At 42.6% G+C, this 26,058-nt stretch overlaps 2 protein-coding genes across 2 annotated transcripts; both read right to left on the reverse strand.

The window, feature by feature from the left end:
• Positions 1-2,641: 2,641 nt before the first annotated feature.
• Positions 2,642-10,000, reverse strand: LOC132781600 (transmembrane protein 160). The gene is made up of 3 exons (XM_060785892.2): positions 9,773-10,000; positions 6,018-6,110; positions 2,642-3,558 (listed from the first exon to the last, which is right to left on the reverse strand). Exons 1-3 carry the CDS (start codon positions 9,948-9,950, stop codon positions 3,305-3,307), a joined length of 525 nt encoding a protein of 174 aa, XP_060641875.2. The 5' UTR covers positions 9,951-10,000; the 3' UTR covers positions 2,642-3,304.
• Positions 10,001-16,072: 6,072 nt separating this feature from the next.
• Positions 16,073-25,565, reverse strand: LOC137097973 (NTPase KAP family P-loop domain-containing protein 1-like). The gene is given in 5 exon segments (XM_067473490.1): positions 16,073-16,354; positions 20,872-22,628; positions 22,631-22,675; positions 25,168-25,299; positions 25,547-25,565. Coding segments are annotated over 5 exon segments (2,235 nt in total).
• Between the last annotated feature and the right edge of the window lie 493 nt (positions 25,566-26,058).

The following is a 26,058-nucleotide window of genomic DNA, read 5'->3' on the forward strand; positions in this document are numbered from 1 at the left end:
GTTGGCCTTCCTTTCAATGCTCAGGGACTGTTTGGAAACCCCAAGAAGACAAATGTTACTTGGCCATAATAGGAACCGGAACTGAACAATTTGCCTTCTCTTTCCAGATTTAGCTATTTTTATTTTTTTCACTGGGTTGAATTGAAAATGAGAGTGATGCAGAAAAGCCAGTGCATTTTGGGTTGTTGTAGGGTTTTTTCGGGCTATATGGCCATGGTCTAGAGGCATTCTCTCCTGACGTTTCACCTGCATCTGTGGCAAGCATCCTCAGAGGTAGTGAGGATGCTTGCCACAAATGCAGGTGAAACGTCAGGAGAGAATGCCTCTAGACCATGGCCATATAGCCCGAAAAAAACCTACAACAACCCAGTGAAAGCCTTCGACAATCCAATGCATTTTGTCTTAATTTTGAGTAATTCTTGCAAAGGTTGGGCTTTGTTCTCTTTTTGTAAAGAGCACCTGATGGCTTTACACTTTGACCACCCTTGCTGGAGGTCACAGCGGTGTCCAACCTTCGGTCCTTCAGGTGTTTGGGACTTTCATCTCCCAGATTTCTTCATCATTGGACAGAGTTTCGCAAAGCTTCTGGGAGTTGAGAGTCCCAAACACCTGGAGGGCCAAAGGTTGGACACTACTAATACAGTATCCCTGGGATAGGAAGCAGTTTTATTGTCAGCTACGAGTCAATATGTCAGGGATCCCCAAACTACAGCTCATGGGTTGGATCCAGTATGTCAAGGTATTTTCCCCACCTCTCAGTTTGCCCTCAGATCTGGACTTTCTTTCGAGCTGGTAAGAATGAGGATGTCATGGGTTTGTGTATGTTCTTTCCTCTCTCGCCTTGCTTTTGTTGTTGTTGTGGTGCCATAAGTAAGTTGGATTGATTGGATAGCAAAGAAATATGGGAGGCAGGAAGAGAACAAGAGAGAGAGGAAGAAAGGAAATAGAGAGGAAGAAAGGGGAGGAAGGAAAAGAATGGACAGAAAGGAGAAAGGAAGGAATAAAAGAGAACAAATGAGAAGAAAGGGATCAAAGGAGGGAAGAGGAAGGAAGGAGGGGAGAAAGGAAGGAGAGGGAATGAAAGGGAGGAGAAAGGCAAGAAAGAGGGAGAGGAGGAAGGAAAAGATTGAAACGAAGGAGGGGAGGAAGGAAGAAAAGACTGGAAGGAAGGAAAGAGAACAAAGGGAGGAAGGAAGAGAAGAATGAAGGAGGGGAGGAAGGAGTAAGGAAAGAAGGAGGGGAAGAGGTAAGGAAAGCAGAATGAAGGAGGGGAGGAAGGAAGGAAGAAAAGAGATCAAAGGAGGGGAGGAAGGAAGGAAGGGGAGATCAATGGAGAGGAGATACCAAGGAAGGAAAGGGAAGGAAGGAAAGAGGAAGGGAGGGAGGAGAATGAAGGGAGGAAGAATGAATGAGGGGAGGAAGAAAGGAGTAAGAGGAAAGAAGGGAGGGAGGGAGGGAGGGAGGGAGGAAGAAAAGAGATCAAAGCAGGGGAGGAAGGGAGGAGAATGAAGAAGGGCAGGAAGGAAGAAAACAGTGGAACAAGGGATGGGAGGAAGGAACGAGAGGAAGGGAGGGAGGAAGAAAGGAGTAAGGAAAGAAGGGGGGAGGAAGGAAGAAAAGAGATCAAAGGAGGGAAGGAGGGGGAGATACAAGGGAAGGAAGGAAAGAGGAAGGGAGGGAGGAGAATGAAGGAGGAGAGGAAGGAAGAAAACAGTGGAACAAAGGAAGGAGGAAGGAAGGAAGGAAGGAGAGAATGAAGGGAGGAAGAATGAAGGAGGGAAGGAAGAAAGGGGAGGAAGGAAGGGGAGATCAAAAGAGGGGAGATAAAAGGGAAGGAAAGAGGAAGGAAGGGAGGAGAATGAAGAGAGGGAGGGAGGAAGAAAACAGTGGAACAAAGGAGGGGAGGAAAGAAAGAGGAAGGAAGGAAGGAAGGAAGGAAGGAAGGAGAGAAGAGAAGAGAATGAAGGAAGGAGAGAATGAAGGAAGGATGAGGGGGGAGGAAGAAAGGAGTAGGAGGGAGGGAGGGAGGAAGGAAGGAAGGAAGGAAAATTGGAGAGGAAGGATGAAAAAGAAGAGGAGGGATGGTAGAAGGGATAAAGAAAGAGAAAGAAGGAAGGAAGGAAAAGGAAGAAGGGAGACAGAAAAGGAAGAAAGGTAGCTAGGAGAGAAGGAAGAAAAGAAAGAGTGGTAGGGAAGAAACAGAGGGAAGAAATTCAGAATGCATGCCATAGTGGTTTTCACCTCAGACTGGCTCTGAATCCACTGGGTGACTTTAGGTCAGTTCCACTCTCTCAGCCTCAGAAGAAAAGAAAGGCAAATTCCCTTTAAATAATGACAAGAAAACTCTTGATAGACCTTAGGGTCACCCAGAGTCTTAAAGGCACACAACAACAAACTGTAGTCTGCCCCCACCTCCCACCCAAACAATCTGAGGAGCCGCGAACTAGCTCTCTGCTTCAAAGGTCTGAGGAGCCCTGCAAGATGCAGATTCTGCAACTGAAGTCTCCCATTTCCTGGACAGAACCTTCTTCACACCATTTGAGCCGTTGCCTCCCCAAAGCTACACACAGAACTGTTCCGACTATTAAGAAAAAACGGCACCCCCTCTCTGCCTCCCAACTCCCCAAAAACGGAGACCGACTGCGCTTGGTGTCTTTTAATACAAATGTCAACTGATCTGAACAGAGAAAAAAAGAGGTGCTGCTGTAGCAGAAGAAATACGCTTCTGACGTCCGGTGACGATGCATTCGGAGCATAAGTAAACACGGGCAAAGCACAGCAAGCTATATTTGGAGGGGGGGGGATCCATTGCTCTTGTTTGTTTAATTCAAGCCTGTGCAAACTTGGGCCCTCCAGGTGTTTTGGACTTCAACTCCCACAATTCCTAACAGCCTACCGGCTGTTAGGAATTGTGGGAGTTGGAGTCCAAAACACCTGGAGGGCCCAAGTTTGCCCATGTCTGGTTTAGTTCAGAGCTTTCAGGGAAAGTGGGGAGAGTGAGACCTCAACAGAACGTGCCCTTGTCAGAAAAGCGTTAAAAATGTCCCGGTTTCACCAAAATGCATGCTTCCAGCTGGGGAGAGCTGGCTTCCTGGCTCAGTGGAACACCCTTCGGAGAATTTGTTGTCCTCCCCAGTCTGATTTTTGCAATAGTCACGTTCCAGAGCCCGGAAATAAATACGAGGAGGTCGACGCATCCCACTCGACTCTCGTTGGCCATCTTTCTTTCTTGAGGACCCAAAGGTGTCCTGTCGGTGGCCGCCAGAGTCGGTCCGCAGAGTCCCGTTCCCAAAAACGCGGAGCTTCACTTGTCCGACTTGCCGTCCTCCTTCTTATCCTGCCGCTTGTCGTTGGGCTCGTCCTGGATGATCTCCACCTCCAGCCGGCCGATGTAGAGGGAGACGGCGCAGAGCCAGAACAGGGCCACCGTGGTGACGGCCACGCAGTTGAGGAGCGCCGTGGAAAAGGAGAGCATCATGGTCCGGCGGAGGAGGAAGAGGCTGAGCAGGTAGGAGGCACTGCCGTAGGAGACGCAGATCCCACCCAGGATGAAGAAGCCTGGAAGCGAAGGAGAGATCACCCTTCAGGGAAAGCAGAGGCGCCTCTCAAGGACTGGGTGGGTGTGGTCTGGTTGCCACAGTTTTAAACTGCATTGAATAATCATCGGTGTAGATGGGGCCCAACATAGACTCTCTCAAAAAGCATTTCAAAAAGTATAATATCACAAAGGACTACCACCTCACCCGCCTCAAAGAAAACCTGCTACAAATCAGGAGCTTTTTTGTTGAGTTCCAGGGCCAGAGAAGCAGATGGCGGAAACAGAAGAACGGCCTGCCTTAGGGGAGCGTGCTCGCTCCATCAATGTTCAACATTTACACAAATGACCAGCTTCTCCCTGAATCTATGTTTCTGGAATGTTAAATTGCCTCTGTGTCTGTCTATATATGTTGTGTGTCTATGGCATTGAATGTTTGCCATGTATATGTACATTGTAATCCGCCCTGAGTCCCCTGCGGGGTGAGAAGGGCGGAATATAAATACTGGAAGTAAATAAAAAATATCAGGACACTAGGCTTGTTTGGATGCAGCCTGGGATCACATTGGGCTTTTTTGCTGCTGCATCGCACTCTGGGCTCATGTTTACTCCTATCTCTTTAAAACAGAAAAATCTGGGATCGGAACCTGGGATATAGGGCCTGTCTGGAAGGGCCCAAAGAAGGAAAATACTGGATTCTCTGAGAATCAAGTGAATGAGAGAAAAATATGTCTAAAATCCAAAAGAATTCCCCAAAATCCATGGGGAGATGGGAAGAAAACTCATGATATGGCGACATGGCAGCTGCTTAGAGTAGTTTTTGTTACATCTAGTCAAATTACATTCCTGGAGGGACACTGAATCCATCTATCCTGAAACTATTAGCTAAGTTATTATTGAACTATTAGCTAAGTTATTATTTATTTATTGATTTATTTACTGTATTTGTATACCGCCTTTCTGAGCCCGTAGGCGACTCCAGGCGGTTAACGGTAAAATTCAATGCTTACAATATCATAAACACAATTAAAAACATAACATATAATAAAAGCTAAACAAATCAATAAAGTGGAGCTCCCGGTGGCGCAGTGGGTTAAACCCTTGTGCCGGCAGGACTGAAGACCGACAGGTCGCAGATTCGAATCCGGAGAGAGGCGGATGAGCTCCCTCTATCAGCTCCAGCTCCTCATGCGGGGACATGAGAGAAGCCACCCACAAGGAGGATAAAACATCAAATCATCCGGGCGTCCCCTGGGCAACGTCCTTGCAGACGGCCAATTCTCTCACACCAGAAGCGACTTGCAGTTTCTCAAGTCGCTCCTGACACGACAAAAAAAATCAATAAAGTTATTATTAGCTAAGTTACTCTTACAAGGTTCCGGATAGATTGCAACCTGCTCAATAGCTACCTATAACAGGTAGCAGCAACAAAACCACAAAGGGATATAAGCAGTCAGGCAATGTATCTGTATGTTCCTGCCAGAAATCTCATTTACGTGGCTGTGACAAAACGACTTAACAGCTCCAGAAATATATATTGGACATGTTACAATATTATTATTATTATTATTATTATTATTATTATTATTATTATTATTTGCTGTATTTGTTAGTTTCCATAATCCATAAAGTATCAATATCTCCACTTCTCCTTGGAAATAAAAGAATGGGAAGCTCTATTTTTTTCTCACAGTGACAGCCTGCTTCACATCCATATGGATTTTGTCTTCCTTCAAAAACTAAAAATTCTGGCTATAATAAAATTATTGCTACTATAGATCAGTTCTCAGTGTGAAGAACCATTGCCCCCTGCTGGTCAAGGTCAGAACTGCTGCCTTGATGTCAATGGCTAGATTTAACACAGGCATGGGCAAACTTGGGCCCTCCAGGTGTTTTGGACTCCAACTCCCACAATTCCTAACAGCCGGTAGGCTGTTAGGAATTGTGGGAGTTGAAGTCCAAAACACCTGGAGGGCCCAAGTTTGCCTATGCCTGCAGAATCAATGCAGATTATTATTATTATTATTATTATTATTATTATTAGAAACACAACAAGATGAGTCCACAGCAGACACTCTGCTGGCTGTTGAATTGGATCACGCGTCGGACACTTCCCAAGTGTCTAGGACTGTGTGATGTATCAGCACATCCCAGTAAGGTGGCCTTCTGCAGCTGACAGATGGTAATCTTGTCAGCGCCAATTGTGCTTAAGTGCAGGCCAAGGTCTTTAGGCACTGCACCCAGTGTGCCGATCACCACTGGGACCACCTTGACTGGCTTGTGCCAGAGTCTTTGCAGTTCGATCTTTATTATTATTATTATTATTATTATTATTATTATTATATGTTGTTGTTGTTATTATTATTATTATTATTGTATTCTATACCCTTAATTTATTTTATCCTTATTATTCGATCCTTATTATTATTATTATTATTATTATTATGGGGTTCACTGACACAACGCCTTCCTTGCCACTTACCGTAAGCAGCTTCACGTCCCATGTCGCTCTGCACATAGGAGATCACGCCAACGCCGGTCGCCAGCAAGCCGTTCCGGAACCAGGAGAGAAAACCTGGCAGGAAAAAGAGAGAACAAATGGCATTTAACTAGGTAGAGTTCTATCAAATTAAACAAAAGTGTGGTTTTTTAAAATAACTAGCCTATATACTCAGCGTTGGGTTCAGTATTTTTTGTCCCAACTGTACTTATTAGAACTACTTTTGTTTGTTTTTCAGTGACATAAATGAATGACCCGTCGGAATTTAAGGCCCATCTCTTCCGGCAGAACCCATTCAACTTTCAAACATTATTATTCTATTAGAATAGAATAATAGAATAACCATATTGTCATTGTGCATCAATTAATGAAATTTAATGCTATCCCCAAAATTACAAAATAAAGCACCCATCCTTCCATATTCTAATCACTCTTGCACAGCCTCTAATGCCACATCAGTGTGAAACCACAAGAGTTCACAAGAGTTCACGAGTGATAGGATAAAAGCAGTTGCTCTCCTTTGTGAAAAGAAAAATATAAAAATATAATAATTATATAAAACATATAATAATGTCAATTCTTTATTGATAATGTTATAATATAATACAATATAATACTAATAATAATACAATATAATAACTATATATATAATAACTATATACATTGTATTATATTATAACATTATTGATAATGTTATAATATAATACTAATAATAATACACTATAATAACTATATATTTTATTGTTGAAGGCTTTCATGGCTGGAATCGCTGGGTTGTTGTAGGTGTTGTACATGGCCATGGTCTAGAAGCATTCTCTCCTGACGTTTCACCTGCATCTACGGCAAGCATCCTCACTACCTCTGAGGATGCTTGCCATAGATGCAGGTGAAACGTCAGGAGAGAATGCCTCTAGACCATGGCCATATAGCCCGAAAAAAACCTACAACAACCCAAAATGCACTGGCTTTTCTGCACCACTCTCATCTTCAATTCAACCCAGTGAAAAAAATAAAAATAGCAGCTAAATCTGGAAAGAAAAGGCAAATGTTCAGTTCCGGTTCCTATTATGGCCAATTAACATTTGTCTTCTTGGGGTTTCCAAACAGTCCCTGAGCATTGAAAGGAAGGCCAACAAGGCTTTAAGGGTCATGGTGTATGTCTCAAAATGTATATTTTGGTTTAATGGACTTGCATATGGGTTTTTTGGGGCTATATGGCCATGTTCTAGAGGCATTCTCTCCTGACGTTTTGCCTGCATCTATGGCAAGCATCCTCAGAGGTAGTGAGGTCTGTTGGAATAGGAAAAAGGGTTTATCTATCTGTGGAATGACCAGGGTGGGACAAAGGACTCTTGTCTGCTGGAGCCAGGTGTGAATGTTTCAACTGACCACCTTGATTAGCATTTGACGGCCTGGCAGTGCCTGGAGCAAACTTTTGTTGAGAGGTGATTAAAGAGGAAATAAAAACAGAGAGGAAATAAACAAGGGCATCTATATATTGTATACACATATAATATTGATAATAATATTATTACATAATACAATATAATACTACTAATAATAATACAATATAATAAGTATATATTTTATATTACATGTAATATTACTAATATTACAGTGTAGTGGTATTATTATTATTATTATTATTATAACTTTATTTGTACCCTGCTAGCATCTCCCAGGGGTTCGATGGGGCTTACAACAGGCCGGAGCCCAACACAATACAACAATACAATACATAACAAATAAAACAGTTAAGCAGAGAAACAATAAAAACAATAGCAGTACAACAAGACATTATTAAAACTGAGCCGGCCGGAATAGGGGTACAGGATTAAAAGTGCTGATGTGTCGGAGGAATATGGGAAGTCTGACTTGGCCACGGTAGTCCACGCTCTGGTTACATCCCGTTTAGACTACTGCAACGCTCTCTACGTGGGGTTGCCTTTGAAGACAGCTCGGAAGCTCCAACTAGTCCAACGCTCGGCAGCCATGATTTTAACAGGAGCGGAGTGCAGGGAGCAGGGCCGTAGCCAGAAAAAAATTTCGGGAGGGGTTGAAATTTTCGCTGGGGGGGGGGGGGGGGTTGAAATTTTTGCGGGGGGGGGTTGAAATTTTCGCGGGGGGGGTTGAAATTTTCGCGGGGGGGTTGAAATTTTCGTGGTGGGGTTGAAATTTTCATGGGGGGGTTGAAATTTTTGCGGGGGGGTTTTTGAAATTTTCACCAGGGGGGTTGACATTTTCGCGGGGGGGGTGTTGAAATTTTCGCTGGGGGGTTGAAACCTGCCTCCTAGCTCATGCTGAAGCAAAGAATACAGCAGGGGGCAGAGCAGCCTTCAATAGCCTGCAACTCTGCCCCTGTCAACCACCTCCACCAAGTCTGGCCTCCTTAATGAGAGCATTCAACACACACACCCACAACTTGGTTGCTTCACTACATCGGCTATTGCTGCAAGTAATGACAGTGTGAATAAATTGTCAATATTTGCTTGGGATAGAGCTTGCAGTTCTGGAGGGACTCTTAATTTTTTGTATCTCATAGACTTAGCATGAGAATTTGGTTAACCAGTTAAAATTCATGAGTAAACCAGGTTTTTAAAAAAAATCTGAAACATTTCGGGAGGGGTTTGAACCCCTAAAACCACCCCCTCGCTACAGGCCTGGCAGGGAGCATACAACCCCCCTGTTGCGCCAACTCCACTGGCTACCGATCTGCTACCGGGCTCAATTCAAAGTGTTGGCGTTGGCCTTTAAAGCCCTAAACGGTTCGGGCCCAAGCTACCTATCTGACCGCATCTCTGCCTATGAACCCACCAGGACTTTGAGATCTTCCGGGGAGACCCTGCTCTCGATCCCGCCTGCTTCTCAAGCTCGGCTGGCGGGGACGAGAGATAGGGCCTTCTCGGTGGTGGCTCCTCGGCTGTGGAACGCCCTTCCTACAGACATTAGACTAGCACCATCTCTAATGGTATTCCGCAAAAAGGTGAAGACCTGGATGTTTGTGCAGGCGTTTGAGTAATTTAGTGCAATCTGGTAATGGAACATAGGAATGGAACAATGGACGACGAACCTGGACTACGCTTGGATGATGAGAAGATTGGGTACGGTTGTTTTTTGTAATAATTGTGCATTGTAATTGCTTATTGGTAATTTATGGATAATGTGTTAAGTCAATTGTTATATGTTGTATGGAACCACTGCTGTTTCTACTGTTTTTACTGGTTGTGAACCGCTGTGAGTCGCCTTTAGGCTTGAGATACAGCGGTATATAAGCAAAGTATATATATATATATATATATATATAAAATTGATAATAATATTATAATGTAAGACAATATAATACAATATAATACAATATATTAACTATATATTTATATTACATGTAATATTACTAATAATATTACAGTATAGTGGTACAATACAATATAGTAATATATAATATAAATATTATGTTGTGCTAATTATATATTTTATACACATATAAATTGATAATAATGTTATAATGTAATACAATATAATACTAATATTAATAATACTAATATTAATAATACTAATATAATACTAATATTAATAATATATAATATTAATATTGTGCTGTGCTAATTAATATAACATATTGGGTGCCTTGCTGTCACTTCTGAGCACTGCCCAAGCCCCGCCCCCGGCTCTGGAAGCCACGCCCCCTCCCGCGCATGCGCACAGGGCAACGCCGGCCTCCCCGCCCGCCGCTGGCGTACCGGTCTCGTGAGCCTTCCTGAGGAGCCAGGCGTCGGCCTTGTCGAGCTCCGTAGCCGGCGGGGGAGGGCCCGGCCCTCGCCCCGAGCTGTACTTGGGCGCGCCCCGTCCCCTCAGCAGCCTCCCAGCGCCCCTCAGCTGCCACACGGCCCGCCTCCACCATCCGCCGCTCAGCGCCATGGCGGAGGCCCGCTCTGAGAGAAACCGCTGGCCTCTGAGGCGCGGGAGGTGGGGCCGAAACCCCATTGGCGGTGTATGCTGCCACTCATCCATAGTCCCCGCCCTTTGCTTTATCCCGCACCGCCATTGGCCGATACGTTTGTCATCCTAAACTAAGGTGGGCCTAATGTGGCTGCTTCCTATCCTGATAGGTTGTTGGCAGGTTGTCAAGAGGCATTGCATTCTGGGATTCGTAGTTGTATTGGCCCATATCTGTTATAGCTAATTTGAGCTTGTAGTCCCGCCGCCATTTTGAAAGTCACTCACAGTGTGACCATAGAGATAGAAATACTTAGAGTGCTATCCAAAGCATTGCATTGTGGGGTTAGTAGTTTTAAACTCTTCAAGGCAACGTTGTGACTTAGAGCAAATCACTCACAGTGTGACCATAGAGATAGAAATACTTAGAGTGATATCCAAAGCATTGCATTGTGGGGGTTAGTGGTTTTAAACTCTTCAAGGCAACGTTGTGGCTTAGAGCAAATTACTCACAGTGTGACCATAGAGATAGAAATACTTAGAGTGATAGCCAAAGGCATTATATTGTGGGGTTAGTAGTTTTAAACTCTTCAAGGCAACGTTGTGGTTTAGAGCAAATCACTCACAGTGTGACCATAGAGATAGAAATACTTAGAGTGATATCCAAAGGCATTGCATTGTGGGGTTAGTAGTTTTAAACTCTTCAAGGCAACCTTGTGGCTTAGAGCAAATCACTCACAGTGTGACCATAGAGATAGAAATACTTAGAGTGATATCCAAAGCATTGCATTGTGGGGTTAGTAGTTTTAAACTCTTCAAAGCAACGTTGTGGTTTAGAGCAAATCACTCACAGTGTGACCATAGAGATAGAAATACTTAGAGTGATATCCAAAGGCATTGTATTGTGGGGTTAGTAGTTTTATAGTCTTCAAGGCAACCCTGTGGCTTAGAGATAGAAATATGATACTCATTTTGTATGGGAAGGAAGGAACTTGTGGGTGTGAATTGGTGTTCCAACGGGCTCTAGGCAACAATGGGGCATCATGAGAGTTGCAGTCTAAAAAACAAGGTATCAAACAGTTATTTTTTTAAAAAAACTCCAAAATCAGGACAGTAAATAAAGAGAAACACTGAGAAAGCAGGGAAATCCAGACAAAAATCAATCAGGGCCAGCTAACACTTCCAAACAAAGGATTCCCATTAGGAAGAACTTCCTGACTGTGAGAGCTGTTCAGCAGGGGAACTCTCTGCCCCAGAGTGTGGTAGAGACTCCTTCTCTGGAAGCTTTTAAACAGAGGCTGGATGGCCATCTGTCGGGGGTGCTTTGAATACAATTTTCCTGCTTCTTGGCAGGGGGTTGGACTGGGTGGTGCATGAGGTCTCTTCCAACTCTAGGATCCCCCCAGGCAGCAAGCAGCCAGGCATTGAAGCTGCAAGGCTATTCAATGCTAACCAAGGTGGCGAATTGCAACATTTGCACCTGCCTCAAGCAGACAAGAGTTCTTTCTCCCACCCTGGACATTCCTGATATATAAACCTAACTTATCTCGTTTCCAACAGACATCACAACCTTTGAGGATACCTGCCACAGTTGTGGGTGAAACGTCAGGAGAGAATGCTTCTGGAACATGGCCATACAGCCTGGAAAACTTACAACAGCTGAGTGATTCCGGCCATTAAAGCTTTTGACAACACAATAATAATTATTATTATTATGTAATTTTTATTATTAATAATATTATTAATATATAAATTTTCTATTATTGTGTACATTTTCTATTATTATTAAAATATAAATTTTCTATTATTAAATTTTAAAAATATTATTATTATTATTATTAAAAGCTATCGGCTTCCTCATTCAAATCTTCTCTGTCAATTATTATCACCATTATGATTTGAATATTCTCTTAATATTAAAAAGGATTTTTTCTATTATTATGTATATTTCTGTTATGTAAATTTTCTATTATTAATATGTACATGTAATACTAAACTGTAAATTTTCTATTATTATTATTAAAAGCTAGCAGCTTCCTCTCTCAAGTATTCTTCTCTGTCAACAATTATTATTATTATTATTGTTGTTGTTGTTGTTGTTTTCGCTTAATATTAAAATGTAAATTTTCTATTATTACTTTGTAAGTTTTGTATTATTGTTAATATTATTAAATTTACATTTTCTATTATGCAAATTTTCTACTGTCAAAATGCAATGTTTGTATTTATTTTTATGTGATGTTTCTATTATTATTATTATTATTATTATTATTATTAAACGGGTTGCCTCCTCATTCAAGTGGTCTTCTCTCCCTCTCAGCAATCATTATTGTTATTATTATTATTATTAAATTTTTCTATTATTGTGTAAATTTTTATTATTAATATTATTAAAATGTATTTTTCTATTATTATAATTATGTAATTTTCAATTATTATTATGTAAATTTTCTGTTATCATTCAAGTGCTCTTCTCTACTTGTCAACAATTACTATTATTTTATGTACCATTTCTATTATTATTATTATTATGTAAAATTTCAATTATTTTATTAATATTATTAAAAATGTAAATTTTCCCTTGTGCAATTTTCAATTATTAAAATATAATATTTCTGTTATTTTTAAAAAGTATTTTTTTCTATTATTATGTACACTTTCTATTATTATTATTATTATTACTATTATTATTATTAAAAGGTGGCAGTTTCCCCATTCACATATTCTTCTCTATCTGTGAACAGAGACACAATGGTTTCCAGTGACTGATGGCCCAACAGCAATGTTTCTGCATTTTTCGGAGACACTGAATGGAGAAAATCACGGTAAATCTATGTCTAGATATATTATAAAAGTGACAATAGGTGTGTGTAGGGATCAAAGCTGCTATGAGTCCACTTCGGGAGGTGAAGTGGGGTATTAATAGTAATAATAATAATAATAATAATAATAATCTGGACCAAACAGGGGTACATTGATAGAGGATGATGGTTGCTGTAGTCCATCTACATCCAAAGAGATGTGGAGTCCCACCCACAATGCATCTAGACCAATCTTGGTACATGTATCCATCATTATTATGATTTAAAATGCTAGTGGGGTTTTTTGAAGCAGATGGTGATGGGAGTTGGAGTCTACCCATGTACAGAGAGCTAATACAGGAGTTTGAATACAGTAACATCTGGACAGCCATGTGAATCCCATCAACAATGGTTCTCGACAAAACCTGCAGCACATACCCATCATAACCATCTTAAAATACTGGAGGGATTGTCCCAGAATGGTGGGAGTTGCAGTCCATCAACATCCAGAGAACCGTGTGAAGCCCACTGACATATCCATTATGAAGAAATTGTAAGTAATGGCATGCTTTGAGGGTGCTTGACAAAAAAATGAGGGGAGTTGTAGTCAACCCGCACCCAGAGACCCGAGACAGGATTATGGGAGCTGGAGTACAGCCATGTCCAGAGAGCCTTGTGATCCTACTAATGATGGATTTGGAAATGACATTTATAACCCAGGAACACAAAATGTGCTACTTACTATTATTATTATTATTAGATCTAATAGGATAGAACCAATTAGGAGATGATATTTATAATCCAGGAACACAAAATGTGTTACATATTATTATTGTTATTATTATTCCTATTTGATTTAATACTAGCTGTCCCCTGCCATGCATTGCTGTGGCCCAGTCTGTGTATATGTGTTGTGTGTGTATGTGTGTGTGTATATATTTGAGTATATGTGTATTCATGTGGTTATGTGCATACGTTGTAATGTAATGTATATCTTATTTTTTTTTTATTTTTGGCTTTTTAAGTCCCTTCCACTGTGTTTTTATGAGTGATGGTCACTTGTTGGCCTGATAGGTGTATGTGTCCAAATTTGGTGTCAATTTGTCCAGTGTTTTTTGAGTTATGTTAATCCCACAAACGAACATTACATTTTTATTTATATAAGTTGAATGGAATTGGACTAGACAGCTTTGAGTATTTTCTGTTGGTCATGGGGGTTCTGTGTGGGAAGTTTGCCCCAATTCTGTCATTGGTGGGGTTCAGAATGCTCTTTGATTGTAGGTGAACTATAAATCCCAGTAACTACAACTCCTAAATGTCAAGATCTGTTTCCCCCAAACTCCATCTGTGTTCATATTTGGGCATATGGAATATTCGTGCCAAATTTGGTCCAGATTCATCATTGTTTGAGTCCACAGCACTCTCTGAATGTAGATGAACTACCACTCCCAAACTCAAGGTCAATGCTCACCAAACCCTTCTAGTTCTTTCTGTTGGTTATGAGAGTCCTGTTATGCCATGTTTGGTTCATTTCCATTGTTGGTGGGATTCAGAATGCTCTTTGATTGTAGGTGAACTATAAATCCCAGCAACTACAACTCCCAAATTACAAAATCATTTTTTTTTAGTGAAGGGCATACATTGGGTTGTTAGGTGTCTTGTGTCCAAATTTGGTGTCAACTCATCCAATGGTTTTTAAGTTCTGTTAATCCCACAAATGAACATTACATTTTTATTTATATAGATTATTATTATATGTGTATTTATGTGGTTATGCGCATACATTGTAATGTAATGTATTTTTTATTTTATTTTTTTGGCTTTTAAAGTCTCTTCCACTGTGTTTTTCAGTATTTTAATGAGTGATGGTCACTCTTTGGCCTGATAGGTGCATTGTGTCCAAATTTGGTGTTGATTTGTCCAGCAGTTTTTGAGTTATGTTAATCCCACAAATGAACATTACATTTTTATTTATATAGATGATAGAACCAATTATGCTACAGTGTATTATTATTATACCTAATAGGATAGAACCAATTAGGAGATGACATTTATAATCCAGGAACACAAAATGTATTAGGTTCTTGTGGGTTTTTTCGGGCTATAGGGCCATGTTCTAGAGGCATTTCTCCTGACGTTTCGCCTGCATCTATGGCAAGCATCCTCAGAGGTAGTGAGGTCTGTTGGAATTAGGACAATGGGTTTATATATCTGTGGAATGACCAGGGTGTAACAAAGAACTCTTGTCTGCTGGAGCTGGGTGTGAATGTTTCAACTGACAACCTTCATTAGCATTTGAAGGCCTGGCTGAGCCTGGGAAAATCTTTTGTTGAGAGGTGTTAAGATGTGCCTGGTTGTTTCCTCTCTGCTGTTTTGCTGTTGTAATTTTAGAGTTTTTTAATACTGGAAGCCAGATTTTGTTCATTTTCATGGTCTCTTCCTTTCTGTTGAAATTGTCCACATACTTGTGGATTTCAATGGCTTCTCTGTGTAGTCTGACATGGTGGTTGTGAGAGTGATCCAGCATTTCTGTGTTCTCAAATAATATGCTGTGTCCAGGCTGGTTCATCAGGTGCTCTGCTATGGCTGACTTCTCTGGTTGAAGTAGTCTGCTGTGCCTTTCATGTTCCTTGATGCGTGTCTGGGCGCTGCGTTTGGTGGTCCCTCTGTAGACTTGTCCACAGCTGCATGGTACACGGTTGACTCCTGCAGAGGTGAGAGGATCCCTCTTGTCCTTTGCTGAATGTAGCATTTGTTGGATTTTCTTGGTGGGTTTGTAGATTGTTTGTATGTTGTGTTTCCTCATTAGCTTCCCTATGCGGTCAGTGGTTCCCTTGATGTATGGCAGGAACACTTTTCCTCTGGGTGGATCTTCATCTGGGCGAAACGTCAGGAGAAATGCCTCTAGAACATGGCCCTATAGCCCAAAAAAACCCACAAGAACCTAGTGATTCCAGCCATGAAAGCCTTCGACAATACACAAAATGTATTACATAGTATTGTTGTTATTATTATTCCTATATAGTAGAACCAATTAGAAAATGACATTTATAACCTGGGAACAAACATTGTGTTATGTACATAGTATTATCTATGGCATCGATTTTCAGGACTGGGCCAAACCCATCAGTGGCAATAAATAAACATTAAACTTGTCATAGAAAGTCTGATCCCTTGAACCATTGTGTTCCAAGCGGTCATAATTCAGCCTTCGCCAACCTATCATGGAATCATTTTATTGCTTGACAGGAGTCATATCATCCTAATTTATGTCGAAGGGAACCAGTTTCAGGGGAAGCTTTATCAGAGGATGTTTTCCTTGGATAAGGACAGCCGGCTTCCTTTCAACGTGCTGCCCTGCAAGCTTAGCCAGCTTTTTGCTGGGAACAACGGGAATTGCGAAGATGCAGGGACGGAGTCAAGGAAATGCATGCAGAAGGCCATCCATTCGCCCAGGCCCATGCCAAGGGCGTCCTTCACCTCGTTTCGGTCACTATAAAGCAGCGCCCGGCCGTCCAAGTGATGCTCCCTCAAACGCTCTTTGTACCGCTGAGCATTTTCCTCCTTCAGGGAAAGATTGTCCATCTGCAACATAAAAACATAGTAATAAAACACTATGTAACAAAATGTGAAAATGTTTCTGTTTCTGGTTTGAAAGTGTTATTTCCTGTTTAATTGTGCACTCCTTACTTTGAAAGTAATTGTTCTACTCCAGTAACGTTGTTTTTGTGGCTGCCACAATGTTGAAATGGCTGAGACTCTGAGATATTTGTTGAAAAACTAGAGCAAAATGTGCTATAGCAGGATGTCCCGCCAAAACAAAGTTTTTGGAGTTCAATAAACTCTTCCCGTGTTTTTATGATTAGGAAATGACATTTATAACCCAGGAACAAAAATTGTGTTACATAGTGTGATTTTTTTTTTGTCGTGTCAGGATCATCCTGTTGTGAGAGAATTGGCCGTCTGCAAGGACGTTGCCCAGGGGATGCCCAGATAATTTTGATGTTTTATCATCCTTGTGGGAGGCTTCTCTCATGTCCCCGCATGAGGAACTGGAGCTGATAGAGGGAGCTCATCCGCCTCTCCCCAGATTCGAACCTGCGACCTGTCGGTCTTCAGTCCTGCCGGCACAGGGCTTTAACCCACTGTGCCACCAGGGGCACATCACATAGTGTGATGATGATGATGGTGATGATGATGATGATGATGCAAGAGTTGCTTCTGGTTGCTGGGAGTCACTTTGGACTGTGCTCTGTCCTACAAGAAGCACTGCCTGAACATCGAGCAAAAAGTGGGTGCTAGAAACAATACCATACGAAAGCTGCCTGGCACAACCTGGGGATCACAACCAGACACAGTGAAGACATCTGCCCTTGCGCTATGCTACTTTGCTGCTGAGTATGCATGCCCAGTGTGGAACACATCTCACCACGCTAAAACAGTGGATGTGGCTCTTAATAAGACATGTCGCATTATCACGGGGTATCTGCGCCCCACACCACTGGAGAAATTACACTGCTTAGCCGGTATTGCACCACTTGACATCCGCCAGGAAGTAGCAGCCAATACTGAAAGGACCAAGGCAGAGACATCTTCAGCTCATCCCCTGTTTGGGTATCAGCCAGCACGTCAATGACTTAAATCAAGAAATAGTTTTCTAAGATCTACAGAGACACTCGCTGGAACACCCCAGCAAGCAAGAGTCCAAAACTGGCAAGCTCAAACCCAGAACCTCAACCAATGGCTGATACCAAATGAGAGACTCCCCCCTGGGCACACAGAAGACTTGGCGACTTGGAAGGCGCTGAACAGACTGCGCTCTGCCACCACGAGATGCAGAGCCAACCTTCAGAAATGGGGCCACAAAGTGGAATCCACGACATGCAAGTGCGGAGAAGAGCAAACCACTGACCACCTGCTGCAATGCAACCTGAGCCCTGCCACATGCACCATGGAGGACCTCCTTGCGGCAACACCAGAGGCACTCCAAGTGGCCAGATACTGGTCAAAGGACATTTAATCAACTACCAAGCTTGCAAACTCTGTTTTGTCTGTTTGTTAAAAATGTAATACAATTGTCTGGTTGGTACTGACACTATAACTAAATAAATGATGCAAGAGAGGGGATGTTGACAGTTTAGCTTAGAGAAAAGAAGATTGAGAGGGAACCTGATTATCCTTTTGAGGAGGGGTAAATTTGTTTTTTCTGCTGCTCCAGAGACTAAGACATAATGGAGCCATGGATTCAAACTCCAGGAAAAGAGGTTCCACCTAACCACCAGGAAGACCTTTATTGTATGCTACTGCTTTGAGTTTCCTTTGGGGAGAGATAAAGTGGGATATTATTATTATTATTATTATTATTATTATTATTATTATTATTATTACATAGATGATCTAAAGCTTTCCAGAAAGTCAGAAACTGAAATCGAGTCACTAATCAACACAGAATCTTCAGCACTGACATCAGTATGGAGTTTGGCCTAGACAAATGTGCCACAGTGGCATTAAAGAAAGGGAAAATGACACAAAGAGAGGGCATAGAGATGCCAAACGGACAAACCATAAAGTGCAATCAGTCCGAAGCCTATAAATATCTGGGCATACGAGAGTTGGACAATATCAAGCATGGGCAAGTGAAAAATGTGGTCAGCAAAGAATATATCCAAAGAGTCAGAAAGGTTTTGAAGAGCAAATTAAATGGCGGAAATACGATCAAGGCTCTCAACATCTGGTTCATCCCCGTCATTAGATACACTGCTGGGATTGTGAACTGGACACAAGCAGAGCTGGGTGATCTGGACAGAAAAACAAGAAAACTGTCTGTAAAAGGGTCCCCAAAGGCCATCTAGTCCAACCCCTTTCATATTTATTGGCCTCTCCAAGCTCTTAAGGGCCACCAAAGGCTATCTAGTCTGATCCCTTTCCAATTCTTGGGTTCTCAAATCCTTTTAAGGGATCTCAAGGAGATTTTAATGTTTTAACATTTTATCCTGTACATTTGGCCCACCCTTTATGTTAGATTTTATTATATTATTTTGCACTGTTTATTTTATTTTGTTACTTTATGTACTTTGTTGTTACTTTATGTACTTTGTTACTTTATGTACATGTGGCCCACCCACTGTTATTGTGATTGTGTGTATTGGAATGTTTTTTTTTCTTTCCTCTTATGCAATTTTGATGATGTTGATTGTTGTTTATGTTTTTGTTTTATTTCATTGTAATACATGGGCTTGGCCCCATGTAAGCCGCTCTGAGTTCCCACAGGGGAGATGGTGGCAGGGTATAAATAAAGTTTATTATTATTATTATTATTATTATTATTATTATTATTATTATTATCGGATGACAATCCACTACTCATGACACCCACGTAGTGATGTCGACAGACTTTACCTGCCCAGAAAATCAGGAGACAGAGAGAGAGAGAGGGCTTCTGCATGGGAAAAAAATAGTAGAAGAAGAGAAACATGGACTGGAAGATGATGTGAAAGGCAGTCAAGAACCAACATTGAGGGAAGTCAAGAGTAGTAAGCTGCTTCAAGTGCAAAAGACAAAGAGCAAATACTGTAAAAATACAATGCAGAGCAGAAGAGAAAACTGGCAAAAGAAAGAAGGCTCTCCATGGGCAGTTCCTGGGAAAAATTGAGAGCAAAATATACAAAGAAAAAACATGGCTTTGGCTCACAAATGGAACTTTGAAAAAGGAGACAAAGGAGTGCCTGATTCTGGCAGCCCAAGAACAAGCCATTCAAACAAATGCCGTTAAAACCAGAATTGAAGAGTTGATGACAGATCCCAAATGTAGACTCTGTAAGGAAGCAATCAAACACATCCGCAGCTGCTGCAAGAAGATTGCACAGACTACAAGCAGAGGCATAACACCGTTGCTCAGATTATTCATTGGAACTTGTGCCACAAATACCATCTGCCTGTGACAAAGAACAGGTGGGATCACAAGCCTGAAAAAGTTATGCTGGCTGTTGTATTGAATCACACGTCGAACACTTCCCAAGTGTCTCGGACGATGTGATGTATCAGCAAATAATATGTGCAGATCCTAGTAAGGTGGCCTTTTGCAGCTGGCAGATGGTAATTTCAGCGCCGATGTGTTTAAATGCAGGCCAAGGTCTTTAGGCACTGCACCCAGTGTGCCGATCCCCACTGGGACCACCTTGGCTTGTGCCAGAGTCTTTGCAGTTTGATCTTTAAATCCTCATATCATGTCAGCTTTTCCAGTTGTTTCTTTTCAATCCTGCTGTTGCCTGGGATTGCAACATCAACGATCCATACTTGGTTTTTTAATACGATCATGAGGTCCAAAACTGTCAATCTGTCAGTATGGATCGTTGATGTTGCAATCCCAGGCAACAGCAGTGCCTTGGGAAGTGTTTGACGTGTGATTCAATACGACAGCCAGCATAGTGATCTTGTTTGCTGTGTACTAAACTTGTTGTGTTTCTAATAATAATAATAATAATAATAATAATAATAATAATAATAAATCAACAACTGCCTGCCAATTAACAGTGAAATATGCTGCCTGGGAGTCCAATAGATTCTCTTTTGGAGGTTTTTAAACAGGCTGGATGGCCATCTGTTGAAAGGGCTTTGATTGTATCTTTCTGCATGGCAGAACGGGGGAGAAAAAAACTTTAAAGACATTTTAAAGGCATCTGACAAAAATATATTTAGGGAAAGCCATAAAAGTTGGAAACTGAAACAGTCACATTTTGGGACGATTGTCCCCAGCATGGGCCACAAAGGAATAACAATTGAAGGCAAAATTATCAAGGTTTTGAAAACCAAGCCCTATAAGGAAAAACCTTGGGAGCAGCCTATGTTGAGCTTGAAGAAGGGGAGATGAAGAGACACCTTTAAATATCCGAAAGAATGTCATAAAGAAGATGATGAGGCAAGCATCTTTTCTACTGGATTGAAATCACAAGAAAAGAGGTCCCACCTAAAGATGGGATGTCTTAAGATGTCTTTGAGATGGCCAGCTTCAGAGATTTGGTGGAAATCTTTCAAGAGTGAATGGCAAGGGTTGAACTAGCTGGCTTTGTGGTCCCTGACATATTGTGCGCATATCCACTTACCTCTTTGCAGATCTGCTCTACCGACATCCCCAAGAGGATGCATTTGGAAATCCTGTGGCTCTTGTTGGTCCGCTTGAGGCTGCGGCTGCCTCGCAAGAGCTCCATGTGTCTCTTCAAGGAAGAGTCCAGGTTGACCGTGTAAGGCAGGAAGAAATTAGCATCCTTCACCCGGAAGCGTCCGCAGATGAAGTTGTGGAAAAGCTCTGGGTCCCTGTCCAGCTCCAGCAGCTTCTCCAGCTGGGCTTTGAGCATGTCGAGCTCCTCCATGTACTTCTCGTACACTTCCCACAAGAAGAGGTCTGGGGTGAGCTGGCACTCTTGGCCCTCGCAAAGGCGGCCCGTCTGCTCGTCGTCCTCAATGCACTGCAAGATCCAACTCAGTCTACAGGGCCACTGGTTGGCGAGAAGAACCCAGGAGGTCACCTTTTGTGGACACAGCTTCTCTCGAGGAACCTCTGTCGCCATGAGCCGGACCGTGACAGCGATGCTGTTGATGATCCGTTTCATTTGCAACATGTTGTCTGTCACGTACTCCTTCATGCTGTCGTCCAGCAAGTACTCAAAGGCCTCTTGGATCAAATCTTTGGCTTTGAAGCCTTTCCCACATTTTCTGTTGTGTGGCTCTTCCGTCTTAGGGGAATTCACCACCACTAAAGGCACCCGGCAGCTGTCTCTGCTTCTGCCAGGCATCTTGTGATCAGGTGATTTATAGCAACAGCAAATTCTTGACGTATTCGTCTCTTTAACCGGGTTCTTCAGTGAAAGGTTTTCTCCTGATTCCTCATCATCTTCAAAACTTTTCTCCTGCTCCTCCTTGCATTGAACTATTCTCTGGATCAGCTGCATCTTGGTGTTGAGGTCTGTCTTGGGGACCGAAAAGGGCAAGGTGATGATGCGGTTGAGGAATTCATAGCCATTGTTGGCCATCCCTTTCATGAACAGTGAGTTCTCCACGCAGTCCACGATCACGCTTGGGTCGGCCACCAAGATGGAGACGAATGGGGCTTCATAGTCCGAAAGGAGGATGTTCATCGCATCCAGGACACCCACCACTTTGTCGGGGCTGCAGCGGTCCAAGCTGGTGATTTCCAGAACCACCCGGAGCTTCCTGCGCTGGAAGATCTCCATGAACTGGAGGAACTTGGCGATGATCCTGACTTCCCTCTTGACATTGCTCATGAAGCCCAACTGGGCGCTGAGGTCCGTCCGGTTCATCTGCCTCTCCAGCTGGGCCTTTTGGGTGACTACCACATTCCGGAGCACCATCACGCCCATCCGGACTGCTGCTGCCGCTGTGATCCCCACTGCCGTGGCCCCAACACCCTCGGCCACTGCAATGGCATCTCCAGAAGCATCACCGACTGGGATGCCGTACAGAAAGATGAGGACAGCAACCACAACAGCCACCCCAAACACCAGAAGTATCGCAGCCCATAATGGTAGGCAGAGATACTTCTTGCTGACCCATTCTTTGGGTAGAGATGACTCAATGATGCCACACTTCCGACCCACTGTCCGGTAGACACTCATTGGGACCAGGCCAAAATGACTCTCGATGCCATCACATAGAGCCGTAATGAGGCCGGCCCAGAGCTGGTCACTCCCGGCATATTCCCAGGCGCTGAAATGAATAAAAATGTGCTGGACGTTCCTCCTCTGCCTGTGTTGGGGTGTCAGGACAGGACGATAGAAGATCATAAGGAGAATGACGGAGACCAGGTCCCAACCGGTTGTCCCTCTCTGTTTCAACCCTGTCGACGGAATTCCTGTTGGTCCTTTTTCCAAGATTGATACCGCATATATTCTGAAGAGGAAAGGAAGAGTTTTAGGACATTGATTATGCAGGAACTCATAGGGGAAAATATGAAAATGTATTTCTCCAATGGGTTGTTGTGAGTTTTTTTGGGCTGTATGGCCATGTTCCATCAGCATTCTCTCCTGATGTTTTATCTGCGTCTGTGGCTAATGTCATCTTCAGAGATTTTGTTGGCAGTGAAGCAAGTGGAGTATATATATATCTGTGGAATAATGTCCAGGGTGAGAGAAAGAACCCTTGTCTGTTTAAAGCAAGTGTTGATGTTGCAATTAGCAAACTTGAATAGCACCGAGTACTCATGAAGCTGCAAAGTCAATCAGTGAGAGTATCTGCATAGAGGTAGCCTGGCCTCTGTTGCCTGGAGGCATCCTCTGCTGGAACTCACGGCAACATAACGGTTCTGGCCATGAAAGCATTCATATCTCCTCAACATATCTCCTCAAATGTTTGTTGTTGTGTGTACCTTCAAGTCATTTCAGTAGTGAACCCATCATGGAATATTCTTGGGAGAATTCAATCAGATGGAGTTTCCCTAGCTATAGGGTTCTATGCCCAGACAAGGATTTGAACCTCAGTCTTACAGTGTCTTACTGTGACATGGTGTTAGTGGCTTTGTTGCTCGTTTCCCCACCTTGAGTACTTTCATAAGAGTTTATGAAACACTATTAAAGGAGTTTATTCAAGAGAGAGCTGTTCAGCAGTGGAACTCTCTACCCCGAATTGTGTTGGAGGCTCTTTCTATGGAGACTTTTAAACAGAGCCTGGATGGCCATCTGTTGGGGGTGCTTTGAATGTGATTGTTCTGCTCCTTGGCAGGGGATTGGACTGGATGGCCCACGAGGTCTCTTCCAACTCTATGATTCTATAATTGCTCATACACCACAGAATCATAGAATCAAAGAATCAAAGAGTTGGAAGAGACCTCATGGGCCATCCAGTCCAACCCCCTGCTAAGAAGCAGGAATATTGTATTCAAATCACCCCTGACAGATGGCCAAACAATACCAAGAAGAACAAGAGGATGCCGGTGATTCTGGGGCAAATCAGTTTGCCTCCCTCTTTCATCTGTCTCTCCAAAGCAAGAGTTAAAAGCATGTTGACCCATGCTCAAATGTCATGTTATTATTTTATCTAATTAAGCCTCTCTTGGTTAGAAGGGGTTTAGTTCTTCATTGGATAGTTATGGGAGGGAACCATGGGTAGCTCTTTTCCTTTTAAGACCCCCAATCCAGTAGCTTCTTTGAAACCAGCCATTTGGAAAAAGGTGCTGAGAAGTGCTAGGAAGCCAAACACATTACACATTTAGAAGTTGGTGCTAGAAGTTGGTGTTTACAAATTGAAGAAACCCTGCCATGGGTGTATGGGAGGCAAGGCAAGAAAGGACATAGAAAGAAGGCAAAAAGTAAGCAAGAACTACCACTGAGTCAAGCCTTCAACTCAAGAATTAGCTCAGGGGACAGAATAGGTTAATCTATATATATATAAATGCTCTGTGGATAATGAGTACCTTAAAAACAAAAGAACCAATGAACCAAATCACACCAAATTTGGCAACAAGACGTCTCACAACACAAGGAGTGACCATCACTGAAAACATTATGATTATGTCATTTGGGAGTTGTAGTTGCTGGGATTTATAGTTCAACTACAATCAAAGAGCATTCTGAACTTCACCAATGATGGAACTGAACCAAACTTGGCACACAGAACTCCCATGACCAACAGAAAATGCTGGAAGTGTTTGGTGGACATTGACCTTGAGTTTGGGAGTTGTAGTTCACCTACATCCAGGGAGCACTGTGGACTCAAACAATGATGGAGCTGGACCAAACTTGACACAAGCACTCAATACGCCCAAATATGAACACAGATGGAGTTTGGGGGAAATAGACCTTGACATTTGGGAGTTATAATCACTGGGATTCACAGTTTACCTACAATCAAATAGCATTCTGAACCCCACAAATAACAGAATCGGGGCAAACTTCCCACACAGAACCCCCATGACCAACAGAAAATACTTGAGGCCATCCAATCCAACTCCCTTCTTCAGGGCAAGAAAACGTAATCAAAGCCCTCCCGACAAAGAGCCATCCAGCCATAGATAGATAGATAGATAGAGAGATAGGGATCTGATTCACACACAGAGAGAGATACAGTACCATAGATTTGAAAGGGACCCTTAAAGAAGGACAATGATATCTTGCATGTTCCAGGGTGGGAAAACCAGATACTCTCCGCATCAACACTGACAAAGAAACAGCAAGAAATGCTGTTTACCCACAAGCAGAAAGAAATTACATATATTAGAAACCAACACTTTCTCATTACTTTATTTTCCAGATCAACAGACTGGGCCACAGCAACGCGTGGCAGGGGACAGCTAGTACCTCCATAGATGTATCTAGGTTGAATGTAATGTATAATTACTGTTTAAGTGTCCTTCCACTCGTCTTCACCATAAAACTCCAAGCACTCACCTCGAATCTTATCCAAGAGGAAGTTTTTGCAGTGTCCCCATGGTGCGTAAAACCCAACCGTCACCGGAGTGGCAACGCAATAGAGAGCCTTGGCTAAGGAAAAACAGTAGGCATCATCCTTGTTTTGGAATTCTGTGGAAGGAACAGCAAAACAAACAAAAAGAAAACCTACATCAGACCAGGTGGGATGTTGATACAGGTATGACTATGCCAGGCATGGGCAAACTTCGGTCCTCCGGGTGTTTTGGATTTCAACTCCCACAATTCCTAACAGCCGGTAGGCTGTTAGGAATTGTGGGAGTTGAAGTCCAAAACACCCGGAGGGCCCAAGTTGGCCCATGCCTGGTTCTAGCTTCTAAAGCACATTTACCCTGCTTACCTCTGTTCACTGTAAGCATCGTGGTGGTTGACGATGTCAAAAGGTTGTACGTCCCAAAAGGCTGTTCCTAGGGACAGAAGAAGGACAAGGAAAGATTCCTAAGGCAGTGGTTCACAACCTTCCTAATGCTGTGACCCCTTAATACAGTTCCTCATGTTGTGGTGACCCCCAACCATAAAATAATTTTTATTTGTAAATTTATTTGTAAATTTGCTCCTATTATGAATTGTCCTGTAAATATCTGATAGGTAGAATGTATTTTCATTCAGTGGACCAAATTTGACATAAATACCTGATATGCCCAAATTTGAATACTGGTGGGGTTTCGGGGGGGGGGGTTGATTTTGTCATTTGGGAGTTGTAGCTGCTGGGATTTATAGTTCACCTACAATCAAAGAGCATTCTGAACTCCACCAGTGATGGAATTGAACCAAAGTTGGCACACAGAACTTCCATGACCAATAGAATTTGGTGGGCATTGGCCATGAGTTTTGGAGTTGTAGTTCACCTAC

This window comes from Anolis sagrei, chromosome X (assembly GCF_037176765.1).
Source record: "Anolis sagrei isolate rAnoSag1 chromosome X, rAnoSag1.mat, whole genome shotgun sequence".
Taxonomy (NCBI): Eukaryota; Metazoa; Chordata; class Lepidosauria; order Squamata; family Dactyloidae; genus Anolis; species Anolis sagrei.

What these genes read in the sequence shown, in the direction of transcription:
- LOC132781600 (XM_060785892.2), bottom strand. Translation starts at nt 9,950, where the DNA reads ATGGCGCTGAGCGGCGGATGGTGGAGGCGGGCCGTGTGGCAGCTGAGG. An exon ending in CAGGAAGGCTCACGAGACCG is followed by an intron (nt 6,111 to 9,772) that starts GTACGCCAGCGG and finishes TTTTCCTGCCAG; the next exon opens with GTTTTCTCTCCTGGTTCCGG. An exon ending in GGGACGTGAAGCTGCTTACG is followed by an intron (nt 3,559 to 6,017) that starts GTAAGTGGCAAG and finishes CTTCGCTTCCAG; the next exon opens with GCTTCTTCATCCTGGGTGGG.